We start from the raw sequence: 15462 nt of genomic DNA, 5'->3' as shown, positions 1-15462 counted from the left end.
GAAAGATAATGTGAATCCATATTTGAAACATAAATATAGATTTTTTTCAGACTGGTCCCAGACTATGAAAGATTTTCTAAGAGCTTGTGTTTAGCAGAATTGAGAATCAGAATATAACAGTTAAATGTGTGTATTCAAGCCAGAGTTACACTACAGATATCCTTTAAGTAAGAGTTTCCCTAGTATTTTTTATCAGGGGCCTTAATGATATATAGTGTAACACAAGACTATGCTATTAGTCCCTTCAGGGGTTCCACCTAGGAGGAGTATTAACATGTGATAACACCCTTTGGTGAAGAACCAAGCACCCATCTGATCACATTGCTCCTAAGGAGCATGATCCTGGTTTGAGCAATAGAAAAGCTGAAAAGACTTTGAAAAGAGAATAAGATTAAGAATAAAACTAAGAATAAGAGAATAAGATTAAGAATACAGAGTAAGACTGCAGATTATCTGTTCTAATATTCATTAGTATCTTCACATGAGCAGAAGTTTCTCTTCCAAAATATTTTACCCCTCCTAGCCAAAACTAAAATAAAACAGACAGAAAATGAAAAATACTTGATTACTGTTGAGGACAGACAAAGGAAATGTTTAGATTTTTTTTTTTGTCTGGAAGACACCCTCTTAATTTCTGCAGGTGCAGGATTGAAATAGCCCTGTGCCTACTGTTTGTCTTCATATTGCAGTGAAATGAGAAAATTATGTTATGGCCACTGAATCTGGGGACTGGAAGAAACTCAGTGGATTATTTGTCTTCTCAACCTGAGGCAGGACCAACTATAGTTGCATCAGGTCTAACAAATGGCTGTCTGGCGCACCCGGATATTTCCCATGCTACAGATTTGATGTCATGCCTGGTAATCTATCACATCACAATCCTCACTTCTCCTAAATCCAGTACAAATCTTGCTTATTATTTGTCTATAAATTTTGTTTCACACCCTCCCAAAGGAGCACAAGGAGCAAACTCACTCTTCAAAGACATGCTTCAAGGCAAGAAGATTGTTGTCAGGTGCCCATAAAATGCTCCACCTCCCCTTCCCCCCACCCTCACTTAGTCTTTGGTATTTCAGATAAATGACTTCACATCACTCATTTATTCATAATAGGATAGGCTTTCTAAATCTCTGATAATTTTTACTGCTTTCCCCTAGAGTCCCTCCAACTGGTGTACACCCTTCTTGAAGTGAAAAGCTCAAAGCTTTACTTCTGAAGGATGAAAGGAATGCTCCTGTGTCTTATAAACCATACTTCAATTTATAGACCCCAATATATTATTTGAATGTTTCATCACAGCAGGATGCAAAAGAGACAAGATGTTACAGAAAACAAAGGTCTAGATATTCTTCTACAGGATCTTTTTCCCAACAGTTTTCTGTTAACTGTTTAGCAGATTATGTAGTTATTTCTGCTGAAAGCACCTTGCAGTTGTCCCTGCTGAATTACATCTTGGTTTTTTCAGACCACTTTCAGTCTTAAACCCTCCCAGCACATGGAGTTATCTGAGAAAAATGTGGAAGAGTTGCAAAAGAGAAGTATGGCCTCTTCTGGTAATCATTACTCTTCAAACTTCTAGATGCTTATAATTGATTTCCTACTTGTTCCAGTATTCATCTGTGGTTCTGAAAGTAAACTGATGGCTTTATAGTCCCTTGGCTCCTTTTGTTCTGTTCAGTGAAGATGAGTTTTGTGCTTACTCCTTTCAGTTTTTCACCTTACCTTCTCCACACAGGTGTCCAAAGCCAACCATTTGTCAGCACTCACATTTCATCAGATAAATTATGGTGGTCTGTGATCAGGACCATCAGGACTAACAAATGTATGAACTTCTTTAAGTGCTTCCAGACCTATTGCTTCTTTGTTTGAAGCTGAAGTCTTGTCCTTTTCGTTTATGATTTTTAATCACGACAGCAACCTTATCCAAGATGACCTTTCTGTGAAAACGGATGCCAGGAAAAAGGTAGGCACTTTTCATACCTTGTCTTGAAAGGACCTATAATCTCAACATCTCTCTGTAACTACAAAGTATACCTCTAAAACTACAACCCTGCAGTACAGCAGGGATCTGATTTGCTGTAATAGTATTTAAAAGTATAATTTAAAAACTACTTTCAGAAATTTAGAAATGATACACATCTGATCTACAGACTATGGATAAGATTTACCCTCGGTCTACCATTTACACTCTATTCATTTTTCCATTACAGTCCATAAAATGTAAATGTGCCTACAACAAACAACTTTACCGAATTATTTACTGTAATCTTATGTTTTCTTATTTCCATTCTGTTGGAGTGATATTAATATGCCTATTAATTATATGCCTACTAATTTCATAAGACATCCTACAAATGTTCTGCAAAAGAATCCAAACCACAGTTTTAAGAAAACTCTATCATGTTCTTATTTTCAAATATCACTTTCTAAAATAAACACATTCAGCATGTATTGAGGATATTGTTTCTTTTGCTTATGGAACATATCTTTTATCATAAAGACTTTTTGTGTCATTATACCCTTTTTTGCATCTCATGATGCTCTAAGATCTTGCTTTGCGACTGTTTCTAAACCAATAATGATAGCACAAATTTTTTTTCTAAGGAATCCAAGAGCAGGTTTTTTGTTTGTTCATATAAATTATGACTCAAAATTCAGAAGCCAGCATCCCAAGTAATAAACACAGAGCTTTGTGCTCTTGGAATATTTTGGATATATTACCTAGTGTTATTAGCCACTAAAGATATAAGCATTAAGCAATCTCTTGCCTTTGTCATATAACGACAGCCAAAATTTACCCTGGAGGAGATCACATTAATTCTTTTCATCTAACAAGCACACCAAATGTTTCATTTTGAGAAAAATATATCAACTTGTCATTGGCCCAAGTGGCAGAATCTCTGAATGAAAAAATCTTAAATGAGTCTCTGCAAGCAAAGAAAAAGAAGTGATGCTCTCATAAATCAATGGTTTTACTGCTCAGTCAAAAGAAGAAGAGTTGAAGAGCAGCTGTCTACGTGTCAGGAAGCACAAGTCTTTGGCACAGCAAGACTATACTTTGTTTCTGGAAGAAGCTTGATCTCACTTGTTCTGCAATACAGAAACCTCTGTTACATGTCAAAAATCAGCTGCACTTTGTACACATCACTGATGCGACACATGCAGTACCAGAAGGTTTGTGCATTGGAGTCCCAGAGCTTGGACTTCTTGGTCTCATATCTTATGACAGCACAATTGGAAAGTATGGTCATCTGCATGGACTCTGTGTTTCATGTCAAACAGCAAAATATCTTTCACCTAAACTCTAAAAAATAGCTGTCATTTTTAGGAATACTAATATAATGTTTAAAGAAACAAAATAAACCACATTCCCCGCCCCTTCAACTGATGAAGGAAAAGCAGTTTTTCAAAGCTCTTGGATCAAAGTTTTAAAATAACAAATAGCAAGTTACAGCTAAAAGACTATAGGGAAATTTCTCTTTGCAAGTATTTCTTTTGTTTCATTAAGGATAACTGGAGAATAATCTAGAATTTGGAACACTGAAAGCAAAATGAGGATGACAGACCCACAGAAAGGACTAGGATATAGTATTGGAAATAGTCAGATGAATGACAACTTGCACTTAATCACTTTGGTGTCTGGCTACTGACTAAGCCAGCTATTCCCTTCAGGTGTTCAGAGATCCTTTAATGTAACTCCTTCCTTTCTTTTTTTTCTCCAACTAGTGGAAACAAAAGAATGATATTGAAAATCTAGATTTTTTTTTTAAATATGCTGCAGAGTGATATTTAATTTACCATATCACTTGAATCTTTAAAGTTTCACTCAGCTTTGTCTCTTCACTATGATAAGAATCTGTAAGGCCTTTCTCAGAAGATTTAAAATACTGCCTGCCTGTGCTTAGGATTACAAGGAAAAAAAAGACAAGGGAAAAAAAGCTATAGCTCCTCAAGCTATAAAAATTTAATTAAATAAAATTTATTGTTTTAAAGGTGTTTTTCATGGCAATGATATATTTTCCTCATGTGTGTTTTTTTCTAGACAACAGATTTCTTGAGAAGGATCTGGACATCTAAAAACTATCAAGAAGACAGAACTTGCTACATAGATAATTAACTGAACAATAAAGGACGAAACCACTGCTCTGTAGTTTCACTTGACTAATTTGCATATTTGTCTTTATAGTCAAAAAAGGATGAAGCTCTCCAAAGAAGGAAACATAGGTACTTTCAGACTACTCAGGTGCAAACGACAGATGTTGTGTCAATGAATGTATTCCACACAGGAGACTAAAGCCTTAATATATCTTCTGTTGCATCAGGATGTCACAACAGGCTCCAGCAATAGCTGTCATATAACTGTTTATTTACTAAAGTGATGAAAGATCAGGCATAATAATTCTTTAAAATTTACCTGAGGAATTTAAAACAAGGATCAGACAGGCAGTGAAAAAAGGCCAGGACAACTGCCACTCCCTAGGAAATTCTCACTGCTCCACTAAGAAAACAGAAAAAAGGATCGCCTCCTGTCAACAGAAGGACTTCTTTCCACACTCAGCACAGTAGTTTAGCAAATTCTGCCATTGTCCTTTCTCATCTTTTGATTTATTTGTATCTGGAACTACTGATGAGACAAGTAACACTCTGCTAGACTCTCTGTTGCATCTCCTCCCTCTCTTATGCTGACCTGATGAAAAGATCTATGGCAAACATAATGAAAGAGATCTTCTAAATCCCCTTTTAACTCTTACACAGCAACAAAGAATGGAGAGGGAAAGGATGAAACTATTCTCTGACCTAGAAATTTACGATCTAAAGAAATAAAAGAGTAGAAAGACATGCTATAATGATAAAATTATGAGGCTTACTGTATTGCATTTAATCAGGAGAAAACTTTAGAATTGAAAAAGTTGGCCAAGATCCATTGGGAATTTTCCTAACACTTTGTCATAGTGTTAGGAAAAAAAGTGACCAAAAAAAAAAGCAGCACTTAGTGGTAGAGACAAGTCCTTGGGATTTTTAAAAATTACATAGAGAAAAAGGAAGCAGTGTCAAATAGAATCCCAAAGCACACACATCACAGTTTTTCATACAAGTACAAGACAAAAGATGTTCCAAGAAACTTTTCAGCAGTGTGCTGGAGATCATAGTGTAACTGGGAAATGCATTTAGCAAGTAAGTTCCTTTGAAGTATTTCCACAAGGACTGGATAAATCAAACATGGAATTTTAAAATGGTCTGCTTTATTGTCACCCAGAAGGATGGCATATGAGCCAAAGCTGGAGATGCATCCATTACTTATCCAACAGCTAAGCACAGAAATTAAAAGCCCTTTCTCTGTGTATGAGTAGAGGAAGTGAACAAAGAAAAATAAACATCTCTCTCCCCTCAAATTTCCAGAGAAAAGTTACAGAGTTAAAGCCACTAAAGTGATAAGAAAAGTATGGGGGCGGGGGCTGGAATCTAGTAAGCCATGCTAACAGCTCTTGATTCTCGGCAAAAGTCACGGAAGTAACTTCGACCACAGCAAAGGGATCAACTCTTTATGACCGAACACTAAAAATTAAGGTCATAGCGGTACACCATACTTCTTGTTTCTATTCGGAGCTGATGAAACTATCTAGGCAACTGGATAATAATAGAAAATTCCTACCTAATTCAGAAAGGACAAGCAGAGGATTCTGCCAGTTGAAATATTAATGATCTACTTAGCTATAAAGATGGCTGAATTTGGTCTGACGTGACAACAATTTCATAGCACCCTCTTCTGCCATTTAACTGCAATTGTAACAAACAAGATGACAGATTTCTTTCTCCACTGAAAAAAAAAAAGCAACCAGGCAAACCTTATTGTTCTTGAAAGAAAATCTCCAGCTTGTTGGCATCCAAGCCTACCTGCACATCCCTTTCCCTGTGCTGCTGCCTTTGCTCTACTGCAGCCACAGTTCATTAAGATGAAGTGTGTTCTGCAGAAGCTGCCTCATCAGTAAGTATTGCTGAAGCAATGTAGTAATGATCTTAATGCACAGTGCTGGATTTTTATAGCCATCTCAATTGGCTATTAAAATACAGCACTGCACTTTGAAATTGCTACTGCACCACTTCAGAAATAGTTAGCATGATGGAGTTGCAGAAAGCACTGTTCATTTCAGTGGAAACCTCACACTTCGTGAATGATTTCTGGAAAATGATGCTTAAAATCTACTATGAGATTAGATGTTCGTTTTGCATATGAACGAACGCAGGATTCTTAAGAGCTAAATGGTTTCAAGAGAAAAAAAAAAAAACCCCCATGTATATAAAACTGCTGCACAATCTTCCAAGTAATTTTATTTATTTCTTTACTGCTAATGGAAAATGGCAGTTAAATACTGAGGAAAATCATAGTTATGAAAATATAAGACTTAAACAAGTAATAACCTGAATCTCACAGGACAGCTCCAGTTTTAGGTGAGACAACCAGCCAGAAGGAATGCTTTTGAATTCAATTTAAAATTGTTGAAAAATACTTGTTGATCTGGAAAATAGATACTTTAATGATTGACTATTAATCTCCAAGGATGGTTGAATTTGATCTGATGTGACAGCAATTCGATTCAACCACCTCCTGCCATTAGTTGCAAATCTAACAAAAACCATGATGGATTTAAATTCTTTCTCCACTAAAGACAAAAAGACTATAGCCAAAGCCTGATACACCAGAGTAGCCACTCTAATAACAATAACTACTATTTTGAGAAATTCTATACAAGCACTACTTCAAAAATGAAACGAACCACTTCACAGAACAAATATTTTTTTAAGAAATACTTCATATGTGGTAATTTCTAAAGATAAGATGGTAAGTCTATAGTGACCAAAGGCAGACAATACATTTAATATTTTATTTGTACCATAAAGCAGAATATGGTAACATTAGCTGTATGCAAATATCATCACTTAAATTAAAGGACAATGTCCTCAACCTGCAAAATACGAAGGTGCAGACATGACCTACCAAATCTTTCCCATCAGGCACTGGCAATACAAATGTTTAAAAATATTGCTGAAAAACAGCACAGGCTTTAAAAGCACTATCATGGAGTTTTCTAATTTTATGAGTTCCAAGAGAATACAATTTTCATGTGATAAACTATTAGATACTCACATATTCCTACATTAGACAATTTAAGCCTGCAGGGAAGTCATGCTTTTTAGTGATGTTAACTTATAAATGATGGTTTTGAGTCACTATCTTAAAATTGGAAAATTATGTATTAGTGCTTGATGGAGCACTTTCTGCTAATTGGATGAAATGTGAGTCCCTTCAAGCAAAGACATTTAACAAAAAAATGGTAATTTACTTTCAATTGTGGTGGTTTTCTATTTATACCTGTAGTAAGTGATAGTGTTACAGTAATATGAAGTGAAGCACTTAAATTAGACTTGACAACTGAAATAGTTTGTTAAATTTAGGTTTGAGAAAGTTTGCCTGCTTTCTCATTTTTACATAGCTCTCTTTTTTAAGTTGCCCCATTTTTCTCTGGTTTGGGTTAGGGTTAGATCAGGGTTCACAAAAAAGCTCACAGCACAGAAGAGAACACTGGAAAACAGAAGTAAATTCACAACTGGTAAGATCATAAGAATACAATTCTTAGAAGACCACAAGAAAAGGTTTTAGGTACTGTTCAAACTGTGAAAAAACAATTTTGTTTAAAACACTTTGGGCAAAACAAGACATATTTTAGGATAAAATAAAAAAATGTTCTAAAGGTTAGAAGTGATCATAAATTAAGAAATTATCTGCCTAACTTGCCATAAAAACCCCTATTCCCACATGCTACAGATTGCTAGGCTGTATTTAGTGTCTCTGTAATTAGAGAAAATAGACCACTAAAGCAGTAGAAGTGATAGCTGTATCAATAAAAAAATATGTATCATGATCATTCTGAAGCAGGCACTTGCAAGCAGTTATCAGACAGCAAGATCTGAAAGCTCTCACTATTCTCTGAAATTCTGAAAGAAAAAATTGGGATTTTTTTTGTTTGCAAAAGCGCCTTCTTTCATTTTAAGTGCTGTAGCTATTACCTGAGATAAAAAGGTAACCTTTGACTAGATAAAAGTGTTAAGATTACTCCTTTCCTTACAGAAAGCAGTACTTGCAAGATTTTTTTAATAAAAACAACTCTCTGTTCTGGTATTTTGAATTGAACACTTTTTTTAGTAGCCATTTTGAAATACACATAATTCTACTCTACTTTTTCGACTATTTCAATTGTTACTGCAAGCTGGGATACTATGTAGGCAACAGAACACAAGATTTTTCCAATAAAGTCATCAATTCAAACTAAAATATCTCTAATTCTATGAAAAAGAATTATGAGCCTCTAGGAAACTACAGACAATAATGGACTAGAGGACATTTCAGGAACAATTCAAGATAAATCTACAGTGAAGTCATACCTTATACTGATGGTGAAAATCTGCCTCTTCTCAAGAAAATCGCATAACTAATCAGAGGGTTAAAAAGTACACTACTTAAACCATACAGATTCTTTTCTTAGTGTAGTAAGAAAGTTTATTTACCAGCCAGTGACTTTATTCAGCGTCATCAAGAATAAAATAAATAGTTGTGTGGAAAGGAAATCTACCATGTGCTGCACAGCCGCTTCAGTCCAGCACTGAAAACAATAAAATGGAAACTCTGGAACTAGTTATGCTCAATGACTTCATCTAAGATTTAGATGGATATATATAACTCTCAAAATAAATTAACATTATACCCCTTTATATTATTCCCATTTTAGTTTTGAGTAGTTTATTGAGATGTCTTGTTTAGGAGTTTAGTCTTTGCTGATTAAAACGAAAATTAAGATAAGGAGAATAGTCATCCAGAGGGAGATACAGAATTGGGCTGAACAGTGCTCAAGAGACACATTGTTACCCAATTTAGAGCTCCAAAATATAATAACTCTCCAAATGGATTAAAAGAAAAGTTTTGATATGGCCCTAATTCTGAGAACAGAAAGAGAAGAGAAATGAGTGCCCTCAAACATTTTTTGTTAACTGCCCAAAGCCAGGTGGGGTGAGCCTGATGAGAATGTATTACTGGCTGAATTCATTTGGAATGCATAAAAAGCATGCTTACAGACAACAAAAAAGTGACATAGCTGCTACTCTGTCCAGAGCCTTTCCATCTAAAGTGCAGTGAAAAAAAGGGGAGCTCTAGTCATCACAGCAAAATTCCGACACAGTTCAAACATTGTAATGATAGTTACTACTGAATTATCACGAAGGGTTTGGGAAAGTAATCCTGCTTCTCTATGACTTTATACTCAAACCACTAGAATATCCAGATGACAGAATCACCTGTTCTTTTTATTGTTAATTTTTTGGGTATTTTAAGTCTGACATTTCTCCTCTCAAGTTTCCTGGTACTCAGCTGTTCTGCTTCACATACCCTGAACTTCATTTCTGCAGTTGTGTTGTCTTTTAAGATATCATATTTCCTGTAGAATTGAGGTCAGAAATTTATTATGTGATCTAACACTGCTGTAGTTACTAGAATTCTTACATTCTGCATTTTTTTTCTTCTGGTACATTATATCAGAACTTAAAATATCAGTCAGGTATTGGTAGAAAAAATATTATACAACCTCTGTGTTTACCTATGTTTCTGACTGCCAGAAATTTTCTACAATGGTAAAAGCCCATTTTTCTGCTGATCATTAAAAAAATTAAATTTTAAAAAATCAAGTTTAATTTCTATAACCAACTATAACATGCATCAAGCATACTACTCAATGCTTTTGGGTTTAGTACAAGTAGATTTTTCATGTTATAGGACAGTATGAAAGTCTCGAGGTCAGTGGAACTATGATTTAAAATCCTCCAGTCAAATGCAATCGAATGGGATTGAGCACTTGTAATCTCTGAATAGTGACTGAAGTCCGTAACTCACTGCCCATACACAGTTCTTTGCAGGGTCTTACAGGAAGCTAATGCACAGGTTATATTACAAAGCCAAACACCACCATTAAATGCTTTGTTTTGAATGCCTGAATGTTGTTCCCCAGGAACAAATGCCACAGCATGCACAATCCATTCTCATCAATGAAAGTCTTATTAGGTTTCAATACAGAGCAAGAAGAGCATATTACTTAAGGACAGGATTTTGAGTAGTGCCTAAATCCCAATGATTTTCAATAAGAAAGCTCTGCTGCATATCCTCCTCTATCACAGCCGTCAGCCACTGCAAAGGCACTGGCTGCTAAAACCTGCAGTGCCTGGAAGAGACTGAAATAAAACACCTATGGTTTGCTACTAAATGCTTTGCAAAGCCATACAGAGAGTTGTATGCCTGACTGAAGAGACATACAAGAGGTATACAAAAGACAACCTCCGAAGCACATGAAAGAAAGGAATATCCTGCAGTGATGACAGTTAGCAATTACCTTCAAAACACAGGCTATAGACATCAGCCAATGATATCAATCAGGTGTTGCAAACTGATGGATGATCAGCTTTAAATACCTACACAGCTGCAGTTCTGTTTGAATCCTTGATTCTTCTATTACACAACTCATTTGTGTCTTTGTTTACCTCTTTTCCACAAAAAAAAAAGTTAAAGGGTTTAGCACATATGCTAGGACAAACAAGTGCTAGGACACCATTTTTGTAAAGCAACAGGAACAACTGCACAGGGACCTGCATTCAGAAGGGATGCCCTGGTAGTACACTACCACAACCATCCCCCTGTCATATGCCCAAAGCCACTGCCACACAATGCATATTTAACATCTCGTGTTCAAAACACATTCGCCAAATTAATCTGTATCTTTCATATAGCGGTTGCTAGCTAAAAAAATTAACACCCATTTGGAACAAACCTATCCTTTATGGGCTCATAACTTGTAATAGCCCTCACCCTAAAAATCTCAGGTGAAATTAAATGGATATTTATATAAAAAGCCTTGCAAATTTCTCTATTTATCAACTGCAAGTGCTGAAAGATATAATCTACTACACATAGGCAAGCAAGTGATGTCTGAGTTTACCTGGTATTATGGAAGTCAAGACTGGCTTTCATGTGGTAAATTCTCAACACAATGAGGAATGAACTCAGTAAATGCCAAGTTTTATACTGATAGAGACAGTCAGGAAAAGAACTGAAAAGATATTTGCTCCTCCAAGTTTGGTATGGAACAACCTTCTTGTCTAAAAAACAGACTCATTGTCTTCATTCATTTTCTGAACATGAAGGAGGAAATATTGTGGAAACTACAACGATAGTTTTCAGGTCCTGCTCTGGATACCACAACATCTCAATTTCACTCTGGTTAGTAAGAAACACTGTTTATATAAATACTAAGTGTTTCTTACACAGTATAGTAATGGTGTGAAGAGCAGTTCACAGATAAATCACCTGTAATATGAGCAGATAAGCATCGCAGTAGTGACTACAGCCAAGAGTCACAGATTTTTATTCTCAACTTCTGCTATGAGTTTGATGCCTCTCAACAGATAATTTATTTTTCATGGAAGATTTTGAAAAAAAATCAAAGGCTAAGTCCTATAGATATTAAAATTAGTATTGATAAGATTTTCATCCAATCTATAAAATATTTATTTTCTTCATTTTGCTTTTTTATATGTGGAATATAGAAAGCATAACAGGTCGTGTTTCCTCACTGCCTGAATTATGAAGATAAAAACCCTGGGGTCTTTTTCCCTCCAAGTTAGCACTTAACTTATTTCTATAATATTGAAGTGAAAATAAAAAAAAAAAAAAAAACAGCTTCACCATAAAATTCAGTATTTATAGCAATTATCTGTAGTAAACTTTATATAAGAACATACCTACAAAATCATGTTTGCAGCAGTAAGCAGTAAGGCTTCTTTGGTTTGTAATAAAAAGCACTTTTTTGGTATCCATTTTGTTTTATGAAAATAAGTGTAAAAAGAAATAGTTTCAGGCATACAAGGAAAACAAACATGATGCAAATCTATTATTCGATAATGATTGCCTCTCGTCTGTTTCCACGATGTAGCAAAAATTTGGTCATGGTGTATAATTTTTAGTGTTTCATCACAACCAGAAAGGATATGTTAATTTTAGCTTCTTTAGCCTTAGGTTACTCAAAATGACTATCATATCACACATTGAATTTAATTCCAAAGCTTTAAAAACGCTGCCTGCCCTTCCACTCTGAGTTCATACATGTACAAACTACCATTAGATGTGCTTTTCAATTAGAAAAACAATTTAGCGTGATTGACCACAAGAATACAAGCTTTTGGGGATTTACCCTCAGATGCATGTTTAAATATATCTTACTGTTCTCCAAGAGTAGATTATAATGACACTGTGGTGTCAAATAACTGTGGTGCATGTAGAAGAGGCACAGTGCAATACTGAAAGCAGTGCTGTATCTTTGTTGACTATGAGTGGTCAATCTCAACAAAACATCTCAATATACTCCATTACTGATATAGAAAAAAAACCTAAGTAGAATCATACTGTAATATTCACATGACATGACAGGTAAGGGAAAACATTGGAAAAGATATAGATTATTCACTATAGATAAAAACAGAGAGTATAATCTCATGTGCACAGCATACATTAAGAGACATGAGTTTCTTCATTTCATATATGTACATCAATTAAAGACCTGCTTATGAAATAGTTATTACGGACCCGAAAGTCTACTGCTGTTCATTCTATTCACATGTAGTAGGAAAATATGCATTTTCTCTGTCTTGCAATCAGCCACAAAGAAAAATTCCAGAGGGTAATGACAAGCAGAAAAACAATAAAATTAAACTTGTTAAAAAAAGTAACACTTCTGCAAATAATTTTTTTTTTGCAAAAAGAAAGGTGGAAATACAATATCCACAATTTTTACTAATGCTTCTAGAAAGAAATTTGGCTTTTTTTCCTGCAACCAGAAGGTTCTGTTGGAAGTGGTAAAACTGATTTAAACTAGTGTAGGTTTCATGCTAGATTTCCACATAATTTTGTTGAAGGATAAAATAAAATTTTCCTAGGTATCTGGTTAAGTTAGTATTCCTGTCTTCATGTTCCATAGATAACTCTAGAAGAAATGATCATGAAGGTAGAAAAGATAAGTTGGATAATCAAAAAGCCTTCTGAAAAAAGGGAGAATTCAGAAACTCTGTGTTCAACAGCACCTCAAATGAAATTCAAACGTCTCAGTAGTGGAACTTTAGAGGAAGTATATGTGCTGCCAATGTAAAGCATAGTATCTCTGCATCTCTTCAGGAAGTAACAAGCCATCTCTACAGTAAACATCAAATGAAGCAAACTACAACTCCTTGAACTCCTTTATATTTCAGGAAGAAACATGTAACCATGAATTCAAGTTCTACCAGCCAAAATTAACTGCATTTCAGTATTTGAGAGGTCAACCAGTTAACAAATCAACAAGGTCGGGTGCAATTTAAGCTACAAGAGAGGTTAAGTGTCAAGTTTGAAATGGATGTCTTTTCATTTTCTTAACTACCTTTTGGTCCTTTGAACAACTTGATCTCTACCACGGTCTCCAGTATAGGTCTTCTTCGACGAACATACAATCGTACTATGGAGCCAGCCTCTTTTAGGGCCTCCACGGCTTTGCTGTGTGAAACTTCAGACACATCGACCTCGTTCACTCGCAAGATGCAATCGTTGACCCTACGAAAAAAACAAAGAACCGTAGATACTTAATGCTTCAGCTGTTACTTTGGGCAGAACAAAGTTTTGTCAGTAGCACTGTAAAATGAAGAATTCTTCATTGGGAAGTCTGCCAGACTTAATGCAATATGCTTCATAAACAATGAGACAAAAATAGAACACTTAGTCCTTCCAAAAGACATCTCTGATTCAAACTGAAGTCTACCTAATCACTCACACCTACCATCCTCCTTCATAAATTGGGGTTAGATCCACTAGAGTGATAGAAATGAGTAATAAACAACTTGTCTTTACAGACTTCATTAAAACAGTTTTCACTAAACAATATAATTGATTTAAAACACTCATACTTAGCATGCTATTACTGCTGCAATTGCTCTTAAGGGAATCTCATTTTAATGCAAAGAATTCTAGGTTGTCAAAGTAGAAATGCTATCCTACAAAAAGCAGACACTTTAAAAGAGAATGCTTCATGCTAAATAACTGAAGTTTTGTTCTTTATGTTTTCATTGACTGAAGGCTACAAAATCTACTGTATGGTAATAGCCTTTTTTTTTTTTTTTTGAATACTAATAAAATTCCCTCATAGCCTTACTTTGAGCATTTACTACATTGTCTGAGGATGAACATATAATTACCCTCAAAATGTCCTGGTTAGCTGGAGTTGTGTTCTCCTTATCTAACAGATTTGTCCTAGTTGGAAAGTAGATCTAAAACTGGAGAGCAGTAAAATCCATCTCCAAAGCAGCAGGCTAATGACTTAACTACCAAGTCATCTTTTCTGTGGTAATGAGAGCAAGTGAGAAGAGAGGAGCAAATTCCAAAGAACTAGATGAATTGAAACTCTATTGTTCTTGTGCAGTACATTTATTGCGAGATGCCTCTAAGTATTTTGGGTACAGAAGAAAAAGGCATATGTAAACGAATGTGTTGTTCTGCATGTCTGAAAGGACAATCAGTGAAGCAAATATGGGCAGCTAAAAATATTCCATTTCCGCAACGTTTCTATACAAAAAAATCAACTATTGAGTGTTACTCTTCACAGCAAAAGAATACTTGAACTGGTTAGCACATGGAGGAAGAATGAAGCTTTACCAAAAATTTACCAGAACTCTTGAGAATTTAGGACGGATTTTTGTCATGTCCTTGTACTGTTGTTTAAAACAAAACCAAACCAAAACAACAAAAAGACTACAATTATTTGAAACTGGTCAAACTTGGAAAGGACACAAAAGGTACTTCTCTTCTAAGAAAAAAACCTATATTACTAAGTTTCCAATTTTCATTCACTGATGGGCTTTGGTGGTTTCCCCCCAATGCAGAAGTATTAATTTTCCAAATGTTTAATTGTGAGGTTTGTCTTTCAAATTCATAAGTGCTCTAATATAAATTGTTCTTTTGCTTGTAAATAAATGATGAATACATTCTGCATGTATTCATATATGGTTTCCACTCAGAAAGATCATCTAAGAAGTAATATTACTATATATCTGATTCTTTTCATTGGATGGTTATGAAGATGAAAAAGTAGTAAAAGGTTGTAAAAACAGTAAAAAGGAGGATTACATTTATTTTTATTTCATATACTCTGTGCCCTGCATTGATAAATCATAATACTAGTAGATAACTCCTTCTACTTAAAATCTGTCATAAATGCTCTAGTGATGCCCCTAGTGATGCTCTTTGATGTCTTTTGGAGAAATAATTAAACAACATATATTAACATTCCAAAATCAGTAAGACACACACCTCCAATGACTGAACAACAATGACCCTTTGGAAAAGGG

General features: G+C 35.0%; 1 protein-coding gene across 24 annotated transcripts in view; it reads right to left on the bottom strand.

Annotated features, from left to right (window-relative positions):
* Window positions 1-15462, bottom strand: part of DLG2 (discs large MAGUK scaffold protein 2) — a 996215-nt gene that overhangs the window by 294526 nt on the left and 686227 nt on the right. For all 24 annotated transcript variants that reach the window (XM_050332274.1, XM_050332275.1, XM_050332276.1 and 21 more), the window contains one exon: window positions 13506-13675. In XM_050332274.1, coding sequence (XP_050188231.1) covers window positions 13506-13675 — 170 coding nt within the window. The remainder of the gene's footprint in view (window positions 1-13505; window positions 13676-15462) is intronic.

This window comes from Myiozetetes cayanensis, unplaced genomic scaffold (assembly GCF_022539395.1).
Source record: "Myiozetetes cayanensis isolate MyiCay16 unplaced genomic scaffold, myiCay2020 scf5-8, whole genome shotgun sequence".
NCBI lineage: Eukaryota > Metazoa > Chordata > Aves > Passeriformes > Tyrannidae > Myiozetetes > Myiozetetes cayanensis.
This window is presented reverse-complemented; position numbering and strand designations above follow the sequence as displayed.